The sequence below is a fragment of the Mizuhopecten yessoensis genome, unplaced genomic scaffold (genome assembly GCF_002113885.1).
Source record: "Mizuhopecten yessoensis strain PY_sf001 unplaced genomic scaffold, ASM211388v2 scaffold716313, whole genome shotgun sequence".
Lineage (NCBI taxonomy): Eukaryota > Metazoa > Mollusca > Bivalvia > Pectinida > Pectinidae > Mizuhopecten > Mizuhopecten yessoensis.
Genome location: NW_018480054.1, coordinates 16,827 through 34,238, shown reverse-complemented (window position 1 = coordinate 34,238; position 17,412 = coordinate 16,827). Strand labels below are relative to the sequence as shown.

At 34.7% G+C, this 17,412-nt stretch overlaps 1 protein-coding gene across 1 annotated transcript; it reads left to right on the top strand.

The window, feature by feature from the left end:
* Positions 1–215: 215 nt before the first annotated feature.
* LOC110442933 lies at positions 216–14,795 on the top strand. The gene is made up of 7 exons (XM_021486824.1): positions 216–369; positions 1,788–2,835; positions 3,187–3,479; positions 9,540–9,677; positions 11,749–11,847; positions 13,047–13,138; positions 14,670–14,795. The coding sequence occupies exons 1-7, from the start codon at positions 216–218 to the stop codon at positions 14,793–14,795; spliced, it is 1,950 nt and encodes a 649-aa protein (XP_021342499.1).
* Positions 14,796–17,412: the final 2,617 nt, after the last annotated feature.

Sequence of the window (17,412 nt, the reverse complement as noted above, 5' to 3'; positions counted from 1 at the left end):
CCATTAATGTTATGAATTCTTAAATGTAAGGACGTCCTGGTTAATTTCAAATAACATTATGAGTAAGGTGTGTGTATAATGAACTGTTCCACTACTTAAAAGAAATTACTATGGATATCAACGTTACGGCAAACCCAGAGGGACTGAGAAATCCACCAGCAGAATATAATATGCCTTACATTAAACCTTAACATATGTAATGCAGGAGCAGAATTATGACAGGCAAAAGAATACACCCGACTCACACCCGCAAAGAGAGGAAGCATAGGTCCGCAAAGGAGTCCCTTACTGAGTCTCAACTTAACACCGCCATCATGGATATGGTACACGTAAATCAAAACTGGAGCAGGTGTCAGCTTTTATGCCACGGTGAGATTTTCATTTGTTCATGAACAATGTTGTGTAGGACCTATAAGCAAATCATCATTTAAGCAATGAAGGTTTTAGCAAATGTTGTTATGGTCCTATAACACAAATTGCTATTGATGACAAACTTAATAAAGCCCAGTAGGGCATGCTGTATGTTTGTCAGCAATATAAATGTTGGTCATTGGACCATTTCAATATTTGCTATTCATTATTTATATTTACATTTTGATAGCATAGTTATGCTTAATTTAGTAATTTCGAACAATTTTTGAACCGCATAACAAGTGTTGACAACAATGAAATTGATGACATCACATTAGAGATTGATGACGTTACAATAGCAAAAGTTTGTATAGTCTCATAACAACACTTTCATTTACATTGCAATGGAAGGATGCAGAGCAAATGTAAATATTTGCATTCTCATCAATGGGCTATATTACCACATGCATAAATGTTTCGAGATATTCTCGATCACGTATTACTAGTTATAGACGGATGGTCTGGTATACACTGTGCATAAAAAGGTTGAAAATTTAGGACGAATATCGAAAAGTGTTATTTAGGTACATGCATGTGATACAACTGAGTAATGTAGTGTAAACATTGGGAAATAATGGTGTCAATTCATATACAATAAGGAAATGTAGGAAAAATACAGGGAAATAAAAAATGATAATAGGGGAATAAATGTAGGGAGAAAGTAGGAAAATATAAATCTTAGGTAAATAGTACGATGTGTTTAACAAAGGAACAACATCGGGAAATAAAATACTAAGAAATATATGCATTTTTTTATCGAAGCAAAGTCATCGGGGAATGAAATAGAAAATTATAAGACACACATGTTACGGAAGATACTCGAAGTTAAGACACACATGTTACGGAAGATACTCGAAGTTAAGACACACATGTTACGGAAGATACTCGAAGTTAAGACACACATGTTACGGAAGATACTCGAAGTTAAGACACACATGTTACGGAAGATACTCGAAGTTAAGACACACATGTTACGGAAGATACTCGAAGTTAAGACACACATGTTACGGAAGATACTCGAAGTTAAGACACACATGTTACGGAAGATACTCGAAGTTAAGACACACATGTTACGGAAGATACTCGAAGAAAATCGGGCAACATAACGTGTTTTTGTGCTATTTATTTATTTCAGTTTTTTATATTGATTTATTTGTTTGGGGTTTTTTTGTGGAAAATAATCTTAGATATAATTTACATATAATTTACATTAAATTCAGTTAGTCAAACTGCAATTTTATCAAAGATTACCTATCATAACATGTTTACCATGTCATTCCAACGAGGATATCAAACATAACCTAACTTTAAACACATTTTACAATATCTGAACTTAAAAATTAATAACAGAATGTCATGCTGTATATGTTATACAGGGAATCCAGTCACGGACGCCGGGAAGCGACTCCACATGGTAAAGATGTTGACAGTGGTACTGATTCCTGTGGTTGTGTTAACTGGTATGACAGCCAATACCTTTATTGTCTCCCTTGACAACTACATCAGCTTGTTAAACATTCGGAATATCCTCTATTTTAGTATAGAGTTAGGGTGGCTGTTACGTATGATGCAACGAGAACGTGATATAAGCGCCCTCTACATCAGTAGTAAGAGTCCCCAGACAAAGGATTTTCTATTAGATCGATACCCAGATACAGATGTTGGACTACAGAACTTGTCGTTTTGGCCTACCAGCGCGACGATTATCAGGACAGAGTTTCAAACAAAGGAAAGTTTTCTATCTTACCTTAACCGACATCGATATCAATTGGAATCTTACAACAGAACATCTAAGGACGAAGTGGCGTTCTACTCGGACAGCATCGAGGTCTTCATCAAATGGTTGTACCAAGCGATAGTGGAAGCTCGGTCGGGAACAGTATGGCCCAAACTGGTGGCGTATCAAGAGATCGTTGTTGCCAGTGAGTACTTTGGCAGAGAACGAGGACTAGGGGTATCATTTTATGCTATAGGCGGATTTGCGACTCGAGATGAATATCTTGACTTTGTTGAAAGCCAAGACATTGCAAACATTACGTTTGAATCTGCTAGGCGATATTCTGAACTGGCTTACAGCATTTATGAGGATACACTTGTTAGGAATTCAAGTGTAATCCAACCTATCAATGAAATGCGAAGAGAGATTAGAAGCAATCGAAGTTCAGCAGTGAAAGGGTCCTTGAAATATGCAAACTGGTGGTTTGAAAACATGACTGTTTACCAGGACACGCTTCGGGAGGTACAAATCCGTCTCGCTTTAGAAATTGACGAGATCCTACGGAAGGAAGCAGAGGATGATTTGAAAAATATAGTTGTTATTTCTGTTGTGTTTGGTATTATCCTAATTATCTGCCCACTCATTGTGTTTGCTGTGTACTCGCTGACATCAGAGATCCAGAAGTACTCTATTTCAATTGCGAACCGGTAAGATCTTCATGAAATTTAATGGACATATCAATTGGTACAAAGATACAAAAATAACAATAATCCTAATAATAATTGTCCAAAGTTCTGCTATACCGCTTTATAACAGCCTAGGTAGTAGGACTTCTCAAAGCGGTTCACAATTTGCTATCCGTGGTTATAGGGCCTTTAAAACAAGCCAATATCTTTCTCAACTCCCTGGGGAGCATACAGCCGATGTTGTCATTTCGGTGCTCACAGCCTTCGTATTCTCAATTAAATAGGTTTTATAACTCATTTGATTTTATTCAATGCATTAATGTATACGATTCGAATACATGAACGTTTAAATCAGCTTCCATTGACTTACAGAACGAAGGCGCTGGACAAGGAGAAGAAGCGAACGGACACCCTGCTGTACCAGATGTTACCGCAATCCGTGGCCGAGCGACTCAAACAAAACGCCGGAATCGGACCCGAACATTACCCGGAATCAACAGTCTTGTTCAGTGATATCGTAGGCTTCACACAGATTGCTGCCCAGTGCTCCCCCTTGCAGGTGGTCGACATGTTGAATAGTCTCTACCTTTGTTTTGACGAACGACTGGAACTCTTCGACGTGTATAAAGTGGAAACCATTGGAGACGCATACATGGTGGTATCCGGTACGTATTGGTTTGAAGTAAGGGTAAAGGTCTCCCAATTATAATATCTTTAAACTAGACACGGATATACGCTGCGTCTATATTTAGATAAACTGACATCACGAATTTACGCTCGTGTACACGTATTTATACCTTTGTTTATCCTATTTGTCTTTTGATATATTTATTTAATCATTTGAGATATTTGGTTCTCGGTAAAAATTGTAGTTTGATTTTATATATCGTGGTGTAAGAAAATAGAACATTACTCTGTGTCAGTGTATAACATATGCTAGTAACTGAAACTCCTCAATGTAAACCAGGTCAGTTTGTGTTCCTATCTAGGTTCTTATACTTTCTTCCTCAACTGTCATTTCTATATCACAGAAAATTATCCTTAACTTCTTCTGCATCTGTCTTAAATGGTGCATGTCTTCTGAATGTTCAAAAATGTCTGTATGGATGTCACGGACTTAATACCAACATGAAACTATGTATACTCGATTTGAATAGTTGAATAAGGAATTCGTTACAGCTACAAGACTACGTATTAGATCTATTCCTAAAGGAAAGTTTGCTCGGTTTGCCAACTGTGGGTCAATCAGCGCAGAGAAAATACTGTATGAACAGCTTGCCTGTGCTGGCCAACAGCACCACACTTACCTGTCACCTTTGACAATCCCGGTTTCAAAACTGAAATAATTGGTTATGTATGAGTGTATATCTACATTATCATTATAGCGTTATCTTATATGATATTTACAAATATTTATAATCTAGTGAGATATCTAAGGAAATATGCAGATTCCTCACTGTCGTTAGAGGCCTATGGGATAGTCGTGATAACACATTTTCTCAAACATTCGGTATTATTTATCGGTTGCTAAACCAATAAAAAATACGAACGAATGAATCACCTGCTTGAAAATCGTGATGATAAATACAGAAAGCAACATTTATTAAACGTTTTACATCATCAATGACCAAACGGTGGTACCTAACGTCAAAACAAGGAAACCCTATTTAAACCTTAAAACGTTACATATAATGTATGTATAAACTTGTATGTAATGTTAATAAGAAGGCTACGGTCAACGTCGAGAACAGATGTTCACCCAGCAGAATCAATCAGACTGTTGTGTAAAATGTTATCTAGATACAGGATAAACACGTAATGAAGATATTTGACCAAAAACGACATATTTTATGCATAAACATTTTTTTTATTTTTGTTTTTAATTCCTTCCATTCATGCATCAAAATATAGTATTGATCAGTATGGTATGTATGGATTGTAGAAAGGTTATTTAGCAGGATCAGCTTAGTGTTTATGTGTGACGTTTAGATCACTAGCACGGTATATACTCTGAACCGTCAAATATGTATAGCGCAGTCGAATTGACACTTCACCGAATGTTATCCTAATAAGGATGCAGAGTACATGTCGTACTGGTCATAGAAACGTCGCACGCAAACTATCAACTGAACGTGTTACATAACCTGTCTACCATAGTTTATATAAGTGATTCTTACATTGGTTTTCAGTATTAAGTTATCAATGACTTAACTTAACAACAATTAAATTAGAATAACATAGCTTGGAAAATCTATCACGAAAAATACAACGCAATATTAGAAAGACATACTATATTATAAATATATGAAAAGTACGATGATGAAATGGCTCGGTGCTAAGCACCAAATATTCAGACATGAAAAATAAGAATTAAATATGTAATATGAGTGATAAATAACAATCGCACGTATACTTATTTACTATGTTTTTCTAATGAAGCTTCATTTATACATCACGATTTACTACAGTAGTGTTAAGAATTGTTTTATACTTTTTACCAAACAACCATATGATAGGCAAATTGAGCCAATACTGAGTACTTAACAAAAAGTTGTCAATAACGTTAATAACATCTATTTCTTATCTCACGTCTATTCCTTTGGTTTGGTTTGTTTTACGACCTATTATCAACTATGGTCGTCTGTTCCTTTGGTTTGGTTTGTTTAACGTCCTATTAACAACTATGGTAGTCTGTTCCTTTGGTTTAGTTTGTTTTACGTCCGTTAATAACATCTATTTCTTATCTCACGTCTATTCCTTTGGTTTGGTTTGCTTTACGACCTATTATCAACTATGGTCGTCTGTTCCTTTGGTCTAGTTGGTTTTACGACCTATTAACAACTATGGTCGTTTGTTCCTTTGGTTTAATTTGTTTTACAACCTATTAACAACTATGTTCGTCTGTGCCTTTGGTTTAGTTTATTTTACGACCTATTAACAACTATGGTCGTCTATTCCTTTGGTTTAGTTTGTTTTACGACCTTTTAACAACTATGGTCGTTTGTTCCTTTGGTTTAATTTGTTTTACAACCTATTAACAACTATGATCGTCTGTTCCTTTGGTTTAATTTGTTTTACAACCTATTAACAACTATGTTCGTCGGTGCCTTTGGTTTAGTTTGTTTTACGTCCGTTAATAACATCTATTTCTTATCTCACGTCTATTCCTTTGGTTTGGTTTGTTTTACGACCTATTATCAACTATGGCCGTCTGTTCCTTTGGTTTGGTTTGTTTAACGTCCTACTAACAACTATGGTCGTCTGTTCCATTGGTTTAGTTTGTTTTACGTCCTATTACCAACTATGGTCGTCTGTTCCTTTGGTTTAATTTGTTTTACAACCTATTAACAACTATGTTCGTCTGTGCCTTTGGTTTAGTTTATTTTACGACCTATTAACAACTATGGTCGTCTATTCCTTTGGTTTAGTTTGTTTTACGTCCGTTAATAACATCTATTTCTTATCTCACGTCTATTCCTTTGGTTTGGTTTGCTTTACGACCTATTATCAACTATGGTCGTCTGTTCCTTTGGTTTGTTTTGTTTTACGTCCTAGTAACAACTATGGTCGTCTGTTCCTTAGGTTTTGTTTGTTCAACGTCCTATTAACAACTATGATCGTTTGTGTCTTTGGTTTAGTTTGTTTAACGTCCTAATAACAACTATGGTTGTCTGTTCCTTTGGTTTAGTTTGTTTTACGACCTATTAACAACTATGATCGTCTGTTCCTTTGGTTTGGTTTGTTTAACGTACTATTAACAACTATGGTCGTCTGTTCATTTGGTTTAGTTTGTTTAACGTCCTAATAACATTTATGGTCTTCTGTGCCTTTGGTTTAGTTTGTTTAACGTCCTAATAACAACTATGGTTGTCTGTTCCTTTGGTTTAATTTGTTTTACAGCCTATTAACAACTATGATCGTCTGTGCCTTTGGTTTAGTTTGTTTTACGTCCGTTAATAACATCTATTTCTTATCTCACGTCTATTCCTTTGGTTTGGTTTGCTTTACGACCTATTATCAACTATGGTCGTCTGTTCCTTTGGTTTAATTTGTTTTACAGCCTATTAACAACTATGATCGTCTGTTCCTTTGGTTTGGTTTGTTTTACGTCCTATTAACAACTATGGCCGTCTGTTCCTTTGGTTTGGTTTGTTTAACGTCCTATTAACAACTGTGGTCGTCTGTGCCTTTGGTTTAGTTTGTTTTCCGTCTATTAACAACTATGGTCGTCTGTTCATTTGGTTTAGTTTGTTTAACGTCCTCTGTTCCTTTGGTTTAGTTTGTTTTACGACCTATTAACAACTATGATCGTCTGTTCCTTTGGTTTGGTTTATTTAACGTCCTATTAACAACTATGGCCGTCTGTTCCTTTGGTTTGGTTTGTTTTACGACCTATTATCAACTATGGTCGTCTGTTCCTTTGGTCTAGTTGGTTTTACGACCTATTAACAACTATGGTCGTCTATTCCTTTGGTTTAGTTTGTTTTACGTCCGTTAATAACATCTATTTCTTATCTCACGTCTATTCCTTTGGTTTGGTTTGCTTTACGACCTATTATCAACTATGGTCGTCTGTTCCTTTGGTTTGGGTTGTTTAACGTCCTACTAACAACTATGGTCGTCTGTTCCTTTGGTTTGGGTTGTTTAACGTCCTACTAACAACTATGGTCGTCTGTTCCTTTGGTTTAGTTTATTTTACGTCCTATTAACACCTATGATCGTCTGTTCCTTTGGTTTGGTTTGTTTAACGTACTATTAACAACTATGGTCGTCTGTTCATTTGGTTTAGTTTGTTTAACGTCCTAATAACATTTATGGTCTTCTGTGCCTTTGGTTTAGTTTGTTTTACGTCTATTAACAACTATGGTCGTCTGTTCCTTTGGTTTAATTTGCTTTACAACCTATTAACAACTATGTTCGTCTGTTCCTTTGGTTTAGTTTGTTTAACGTCCTATTAACAACTATGGTCGTCTGTTCCCTAGGTTTTGTTTGTTTTACGTCCAATTAACAACTACGGTCGTCTGTTCCTTTGGTTTAGTTTGTTTTACGTCTAATTAACAACTATGGTCGTCTGTTCCTTTGGTTTGGTTTGTTTTACGTCCTATTAACAACTATTGTCGTCTGTTCCTTTGGTTTTGTTTGTTTTACGTCCTATTAACAACTATGATCGTCTGTTCCTTTGGTTTAGTTTGTTTTACGTCCTATTAACAACTCTGATCGTCTGTGCCTTTGGTTTAGTTTGTTTTACGTCCTATTAACAACTCTGATCGTCTGTGCCTTTGGTTTAGTTTGTTTTACGTCCTATTAACAACTATGTTCGTCTGTGCCTTTGGTTTATTTTGTTTTACGTCCTATTAACAACTATGGTCGTCTGTTCCCTAGGTTTTGTTTGTTTTACGTCCAATTAACAACTACGGTCGTCTGTTCCTTTGGTTTAGTTTGTTTTACGACCTATTAACAACTATGGCCGTCTGTTCCTTTGGTTTAGTTTGTTTTACGTCTAATTAACAACTATGGTCGTCTGTTCCTTTGGTTTGGTTTGTTTTACGTCCTATTAACAACTATGATCGTCTGTGCCATTGGTTTAGTTTGTTTAACGTCCTATTAACAACTATGGTCGTCTGTCCCTTTGGTTTAGTTTGTTTAACGTCCTAATAACATTTATGGTAGTCTGTGCCTTTGGTTTAGTTTGTTTAACGTCCTATTAACAACTATGGTCGTCTGTCCCTTTGGTTTAGTTTGTTTAACGTCCTAATAACATTTATGGTCTTCTGTGCCTTTGGTTTAGTTTGTTTAACGTCCTATTAACTACTATGGTCGTCTGTGCCTTTGGTTTAGTTTGTTTAACGTCCTAATAACATTTATGGTCGTCTGTGCCTTTGGTTTAGTTTGTTTAACGTCCTATTAACAACTATGGTCGTCTGTTCCCGAGGTTTTGTTTGTTTTACGTCCTATTAACAACTATGGTCGTCTGTTCCTTTGGTTTAGTTTGTTTTACGTCTTATTAACAACTGAGGTCGTCTGTTCCTTTGGTTTGGTTTGTTTTACGTCCTATTAACAACTATGATCGTCTGTTCTCCTTACTTTCTGCACTAGTAAAATTACCACTTCTTTACGTAGTGTTATTATTTACCCTTATCTTAGTCAATTCGATATGTACAAATGAGAAATGTGTCGTTTTTCTCAGGCATACTAAATTTTTAATGAGACTTAACTACAGTTGTATCCCAAATCAAATGAAATAGTATAAAATCAATCCAGTCTAACCAACACAGAACGTAGTGACGCTTTCCTATACATAATATATTATAGAATGTAAGTTTGAGGGTGTAATAAGGGGAATTTATCTAAGGTCACAAGTGTGAAAATCTGAAATTGATTTTGATAAAATAATGTAAACGTAGATTAAATAAGTCAAATGTGCCTTTGTTTACAGATCAAATAAATTTACTTTAATTTCGATTTCAATTGCAATAAGCTGAATGTTGTTGGTTACAAATGAAATCAGACAAATGTTTCTTTGATTACAGATGGAATCTGTTGAATGCGATTTTGGATACAAGTTAAATCAGCTGATTGTTATTTTGATTATAGATGAAATAAGCTAAATGTAATTTTGATAAAGTAGGTTAAATGTGATTTCAATCTCAGATTTTATGTATGATCTATAATTGTATAACCAGTATAGAATATATTATCACTGTTGAGTGCAATTCATTGAAAAGGTGTGCCAAAACTGAATGGGCGCCGACATGCAGCAGAGGTGGCTACGATGGCCGTGGACATCCTGGAGCACATTGACCGGCTAGAAATACCACACCTGCCCGGACAGAAGTTCAAACTCAGAATTGGTTGTCACTCAGGTAAGAAACATGTCAACGTCTTGTTGTGTTATATACATTACGTATACACTGGTAACTGTCATCTTCCAAATGTAGATAAGCGTAGAATCCTGGAAATAATCCCTTTAAAAAGGTATTGCTTGCGATAACCTTTAAAAAAAAATAAAAAAAATAAAAGAAACATATGTTGTCAAAATGCACTTAAAAAGTGGCCAAACCGACTTCTCTGTATGCTCGGCGAGCAGGTCGACTCGCCCGAAGGTGTTGAGCTGCCGTGCATGACAATATCATATGTAGTCTACACTTGGTCAAACCGCTATACGGACGTATTTCGCGTACTATTAGTCTGATCTTAGATTACACTCGGAAGAGGATTAGGGCCAGAAAGAAAAAAAACATTCATTTGTTTTTTTCGTGTTAAGAACTCGAAATTCCAAGATAATAACTCGAAATTTTGACTCATAACTCGCAATTTCGACTTAATAACTCGCAATTTCAAGATCATAACTCGAAATAGATTAAATAATGTACACAGAAACATTTATTCTAACCAGTGTTGATTTATTTTACTTTGCTACACTAATCCTTTAATTCAGTAATTTCACCATCGAAATACAATCTGTTTTACTTACTAGTTTTGTTAAGGGAGAACACTTATGTTAAGGAAGAGCGTCTCAGAAACTTAGAAATATTGAAAGAAATGGTACATGTACATCCCTTCACTCTTATCTATATTATTTAATGGAAGTGAAATTTCTTATAATAATATTTCAATCACAGAAAACAGTTCAGGTTATTTCATCCCCTTCTTTTAATATTCAAAAATCTTTTGAAGATATATTTTACAGGCTATGAGGAAATCTATCAGAAAATCTGTGGTTAAAACGGAAGTCATAAAAGTTCATAAACACTATAAGGACATTGGTAGGAACATAATTATTTAAAATTTGAATGACTTAAATTTATGTCAAGTACAAGCGTGCGAAGCCTCTTTTCGACTACTTCTTATCGCTTAAACATTATACGTATATTTGCGAGTGTGTGTTTTACAGGGTCAAAGGTCAACATTTACACAACACACGTGTTTTCAAATTAATTGATAAAGATTATTACGTCACTTTGTATGCTAAAAGTCTTTTTACTTATGAAGTAATATTTTAAAAAAACAAAAAAATCGCAATAGCAAAAGAAGTGTGCAAACTTTAACAGGAAATGAATCGTCATTTTAAAGGGGCATTGCATATGCATGACATAAGCAAAACATTCAATTATTTACGGCACGCAGGAAAATGGAAAATTTTAAAATTTAATTCCTTTTGTTTAACTCAAAGTAATAACCTTTGCAAAGTAGGAAAAATGAAAATGTCAATTTAATCCTTCTGATAAGAATAAGCACCAGGGTAAGCAGCACGGTTTCTTTAGTATAGAGTAGACTAAAATAAAATGAGCTCTTCTTTCTCAAGCTAATCATTGTGGGGTCCGTGTGCTATTTTTATACTATATTAATTCACCCTTGTGGCATAAAATTAAAAGAGTGCATCAGTGGATATAAAATAGTAGTCAAATATCAAAAGTTTACAATTTTCCACTGTGCATCATATTATTTTCTCAACATTCGATATTTTTAGGCCACTTTTACTGAGCTGTGTCTAGTGCAACACACATACATATTTGCGATAATCAAACAGGCTACCAAATAATACAAATTAAATAAAATACAAATTAAATAGAATACAAATTAAAAAATAAAATAAAATAAAACAGTAGGTACTAAGATGAAAACTTCTTCAGCTAATTATTTGCTTAGATATTTTTGTTGCATTAAGTAAAATGCCGTTATACCAGATAAAAAAAACTTCATTTGATCGAGATTTAGACATAAGAAGGGGATGTTTTTAAATGAAGTATGCTAATAAAAAAAAGAAATGTTTGTACTTTTTTATTTAAACACAACAACGATATATGTTAAAATGTTTACTTATAATTTATTTAAAAAAAAACACTTGATTGTAGTTATATAATATATTGTAAAGTAATACATCTAGTCAAGTACAGTGAAGCTACTTAAACCTCTCTATGTCCCCTATTAAAGGTCCAGTAGTAGCTGCAGTTGTGGGTACTAAGATGCCTCGCTACTGTCTCTTTGGTGTGACCGTCAGTGTTGCCTCTATGATGGAGTCGTTTGGCACAGGTAAGAGATTCATGAACAGTTTCCGTTTATCCATTTATACGTTCGGGATCAGAATGACACCAACATCAATTTGAAACAAAAAGAGAAAGCGTGGTCTGTGAATAATCTAAAAGGGTATTTAAGATATCTGTGTCTAAGGTATTCTAAACTACAATTGTATATTACATATACAGCAAATCCCTTAAAATCCCTTTATAATATTTCAAAGTCACAACTTTTACCAACAAAAAGTTGGAATAAGAAACTTGTATGTTATGCAATCTGATTAAAATCATATGTTACATGGCTTCGTTAACTTCGTACTAGGCCTGAACATCTGAGTGTGCCACTATTTATCTATCAACCATAATATTCCGTTTCGCTGGCAAACTTTTGCCAGCGCGCCTCTGATTTGTTCATTTAAAGGTCACTTGAACGTGACCCTGACCGCGGCACATTCAGATGTTCAGGTGGAGCCATGTAACAGATGATTTTAATCAGATTGGTACATGTATGTGTATACACAACTGTATGTTTTGGTGCATACACAACTGTATGTTTTGGTGCATACACAACTGTATGTTATGCAAACCATTGCAAAGATAAGTAGAACTTGTGGATCAAACTCATGCAATCACCAAGGACAAAACTCCTAGATTATGGTGTTCCTGTTGACCTATAAACTCCATAACCAGGGTTCTCTACCAGAGAAGCATACATCTATGTTGAAACTATTTAACAGTCGTCATGGTGACCTAATTTTCCATTTATATACGGATTTGAACATGTCTCAGTTTCGTAACAATCTCGCCGTTCCGTTTGTTTTAGTTTTATGACATGTTAGGTTAATCTCCATACATATTGACGATGAAGTACATATAGTTTCTAATTAATTAGCCATTTTGTTATTACACAAGCCTAAAACTTTTGCCTTAACGCCAATTTTTCTCCGGCCTGACAAAGAGTGGTGGCGTAATTGGCGAAACCTTTTCAATAAAACAAAATAATAGCATGCTAAATATATTAACTCCCATTGCATGAGCTGAACGGCTAAGTTAATTAATTGTAAACGTAATAGTGATAGGTTTATGTGATATTATCATATGGCCCTTCTGATTTGTTATTTTGATGTCTTAAACAGAACAATTAATATTATTTGTACATTTCCAAAATATTTATTTAAATGTCTAAGCTCTAAATGACCACTGTATTATTCCTAGCTAACAAAATACATATAAGCGAGACAACTCGTGACCTCCTGTATGAGCTTGGCGGCTTCGTTGTTGAACAGAGAACAGACAGTCCGTCACAGGTATTTATAACTAACATATAACAGACAGTCCGTCACAGGTAAATATAACTAACAGAGAACAGACAGTCCGTCACAGGTAAATATAACTAACAGGGAACAGACAGTCCGTCACAGGTAAATATAACTAACAGCGAACAGACAGTCCGTCAAAGGTAAATATAAGTAACAGAGAACAGACATTCCGTCACAGGTAAAATTTAACTGACAGAGAACAGACAGTCCGTCACAGAAAAATATAACTAACAGAGAACAGACAGTCCGTCACAGGTAAATATAACTAACAGAGAACAGACAGTCCGTCACATGTAAATATAACTAAAAGAGAACAGACAGTCCGTCACAGAAAAATATAACTAACAGAGAACAGACAGTCCGTTACAGGTAAATATAACTAACAGAGAACAGACAGTCCGTGACAGGTAAAATTTAACTGACAGAGAACAGACAGTCCGTCACAGAAAAATATAACTAACAGAGAACAGACAGTCCGTTTCAGGTAAATATAACTAACAGAGAATAGACAGTCCGTCACAGGTAAATATAACTAACAGAGAACAGACAGTCCGTCACAGGTAAATATAACTATCAGAGAATAGACAGTCCGTCACAGGTAAATATAACTAACAGAGAACAGATAGTCCGTCACAGGTAAATATAACTAACAGAGAACAGACAGTCCGCCACAGGTAAATATAACTAACATCGAACAGACAGTCCGTCACAGGTAAATATAACTAACAGTCTATCACAGGTAAGTATAACTAACAGAGAACAGACAGTCCGTCACAGGTAAATATAACTAATAGAGAACAGACAGTCCGTCACAGGTAAATATAACTAACAGCGAACAGACAGTCCGTCACTAACAGAGAACAGACAGTCCGTCACAGGTAAATATTACTAGCATGTGCATACTCAAACAATATTTGGTTTTGGATATAATTACACGAATATAACTAACGATGAAGGTAAAATCGATTCCAAGAAATTATTTACCCGTTCTGTAATTCTTATCTGCATTCGTTGTTTTATGGAGTCCTTAGTTAGTCCTACAACGGGTAATACCGATGTAAGTCAGCAAAACACACAAAGAACTTGCTACTTATACATTGTAGGTGATTGCTTAAAGCATACAACTGCTACAGCTTAATCATGTATTATATGTGGTGACTTATTTAAAACGAGACCACTATCTAGGTCTCATCGTATTACAAATATGTGTTTATGATCAAATAGAGTTATATAATCCAAGAAGAACATACAAACTATTCACGTCCACATTATAGACTCTTTGCACAGACGTCATGTACATACCTTTATTTATTCATGCACATTGAGATTATTATCTTCTTGCTTGACGTATAATGATGATTGTAAGCCTGTTTTTGTTTATCAGTTATAACTAGTATGATTATCCCTATGTTGTAAAGCGATTAGAGTAATTTTATAAATCATATAGGGCGCTGAGTTTAAACCGTAGTTATCTAATCACGTTATCTAATGTTTTTGTTACTTAATGATTATTTTTCAGCTGAAAGCTGAGTTGAAGAATACTTTTCGAGATGTGGTTGTAGTTAGGACTTACTGGCTACAACACCGCGAGGGAGACCAGGCTCTAGCTTCTGGCAGCACATATTCTTCTATTGATTCCCAATGAAGTTTCTAACTCATCAGAATAAGTTGTTAAAATAATGTTGTCTGTCTATGTTTAATATTCAAACATTTCATCAAGACTTTATACAGTTTCCCATCCGATGTTTACACGTCAAGCTGTTTATCGTCAGGTGTTAAGTTTGATATATTATATGTTGTCTTTAATCATGTGAAGATGTATTTACCCAACTCCTGCACGTGCTACACTAATTTAACGTTAACACTGGGCAAAGGAACATAGTATGTGGATGGAGAAAAAGCCGAAAACTATTTTTGTTCGATCTGAATTTTGTACCGTGACGTAGCACCTAATGCAAGCGTTTGTTCTTTAAACTTTTATCGAAAATTCTGGTCGAGTCATTTCTTGGAAAATATTAAATGCAAATGCCGCTGAAAATATTCCACATGTCGACTGTCGTATGGTGATATCTCAAATTTATCGTAAATACAAAAGTTAAGCAATACTGTTCCTGAGACGGTAATATTGTAACTCCAAATTTTTATTTATTATTCCATTTCATATCAATGATATTAAGATTTATTCCTTATTTGTGAAACATTAAAAATGTCCCCGAAGCGAATTGAGACTGTATAATTGAGACTGTTAAAATACACTGCCTTATTTGTCGCATATCATACAATTGCTTTATTTGTGGAAAAAAACAATTCTTTCATTTATTTATTTATTTCATTGTATAGAAAAAAATGCGCCGTCGTGCAAAATGTAACGTCTTCTTTAGTAAGTTAACTCCTAATATATAAAATGATTTAGTTGCATTTTATCGAGTTTAACATTTGTAAGATAATTTCTAGAATAACATACGCATGCCTATTTTGATCATCAAATTGGAAGAAATTATCAAATGCTTTAAGCATATTTTTATATACAGATGACGACCATTTTGTTTTGTATATCGCACATATTCATGCCATGTGTATGTTGTCATTGTACCTTCTTGGGAATTTCCCGTTATATATACATGTATACACATTATATTGATCAACTATGGATTTTTGTTGGGGTTAATATGTGGTTATATTTACATTATGTGTTGCATTTGCCTATATGTCGTTAGTAAACCAAATTCCAGTATATGAGACTGTATACTGCAATTTACAGAGATTCGGTCAGTGTAGGAATACAGCTTAATGTGTCCTAGGTAAACAAACATGGCCACCAGATACTTTCGGTATCGATAGGCCTATAGTCAGATAACTTTCTGTGTTCGTTAGCATTTAGCAATGTAGGTCATCGCAAAAAATATATTCGAGATTTTGAGTTATGATTTTGAGTTATGCATAACATCAGTGAAGTATCGACAAGGTTTTAGAATGTGTATATTCAGTGATGTCAACCATTACTCATAAACACGTAACCGAGCCCCTGTGAACGTTGTCTGCTAGCGATGCTGATCTGACCGATAAGACATGGAATCTGTTTCAAACGAAGTGTCCTTGGAATCGTCATCACCTACTGAAAGGACCACTTTAATTAAAAAATTCCGAGTATATATGCTTCTGAAAATAATGTATTATTCCAGTCGATGGAAACATAAGCGTTTCCGAGGAAAGAATCAAGTCCGTTCAGCGCCGCATCACTTCCGAATACATGTAATCTATCAATGCGCGAAAAACAGCATTAATTTTTAACAAGCAGAAGTGATGCAATTATTAACAATTTTTCAACATATACACACTCATATGAAATAAACAAAGTCAAGTTTGTGTTCAAACCATTTTATGTGCGTGTGGTTTGCAATGACACGAGGGACTATATATTATTTTTTCTGGAAAATTCGACTGTTCTGGGATTGGAAGTTACTGACGTCATTGATATGATACATGTAAGCGGAAAATTCAAACGTATTTTGTTTTCAGTTACTATACAAAATAAACTATATAAATGAAAATATATAAGCATTGAACTGTTACCAGATGCAGTATACAGTCAATATGAATGCAATTGAGTGACAGATACATATTCATGTCGCCCTAATCGGCGACATTATAATTATCTGTCACCCAAATTGCATTAATATCGACTGTATACTGCATCTGGTAACAGTTCAATGCTTAAATATGAACTTAAAAGAATATAGTAACCGAGTCGAAGTCGCAGTTAATATGACTATTCAGGTCCATATAACCGCATATTCATCAGAATCGAAGTCCTGAATTGCTTAATTAGATAAGAAATTATGCTGTTTTAATTTTTAAATGAAAAAAAAAAATGAACGTTATGAAATTGTGAAGAGAAACAGTTCTGTATTTGGCAGAGGGCATTGTGACATTACAATTAAAGTGACGTCATGAATGGAACATGACTTTATCCATTTAAGAACACAACACTGGTGATTAGAAAAGGAGTAAAATACTCAGAATTGAGCAAAATAAAATGTTTAGGGGTAAAATAAAACGTCTAGGAGTAAAATAACCTGGAAAGGAGTAAAATTTTACCCCATACGATTTATTTTACCTCTTTCCGGGTTATTTTACCCCCTTGACAAGTTAAAGTACTCCTAGATTATTATTTTACCCCCATGACGAGTTAAAGTACTCCTATTTAAGTTATTTTACCCCCCTGACGAGTTAAAGTACTCCTAGATTATTATTTTACCCCC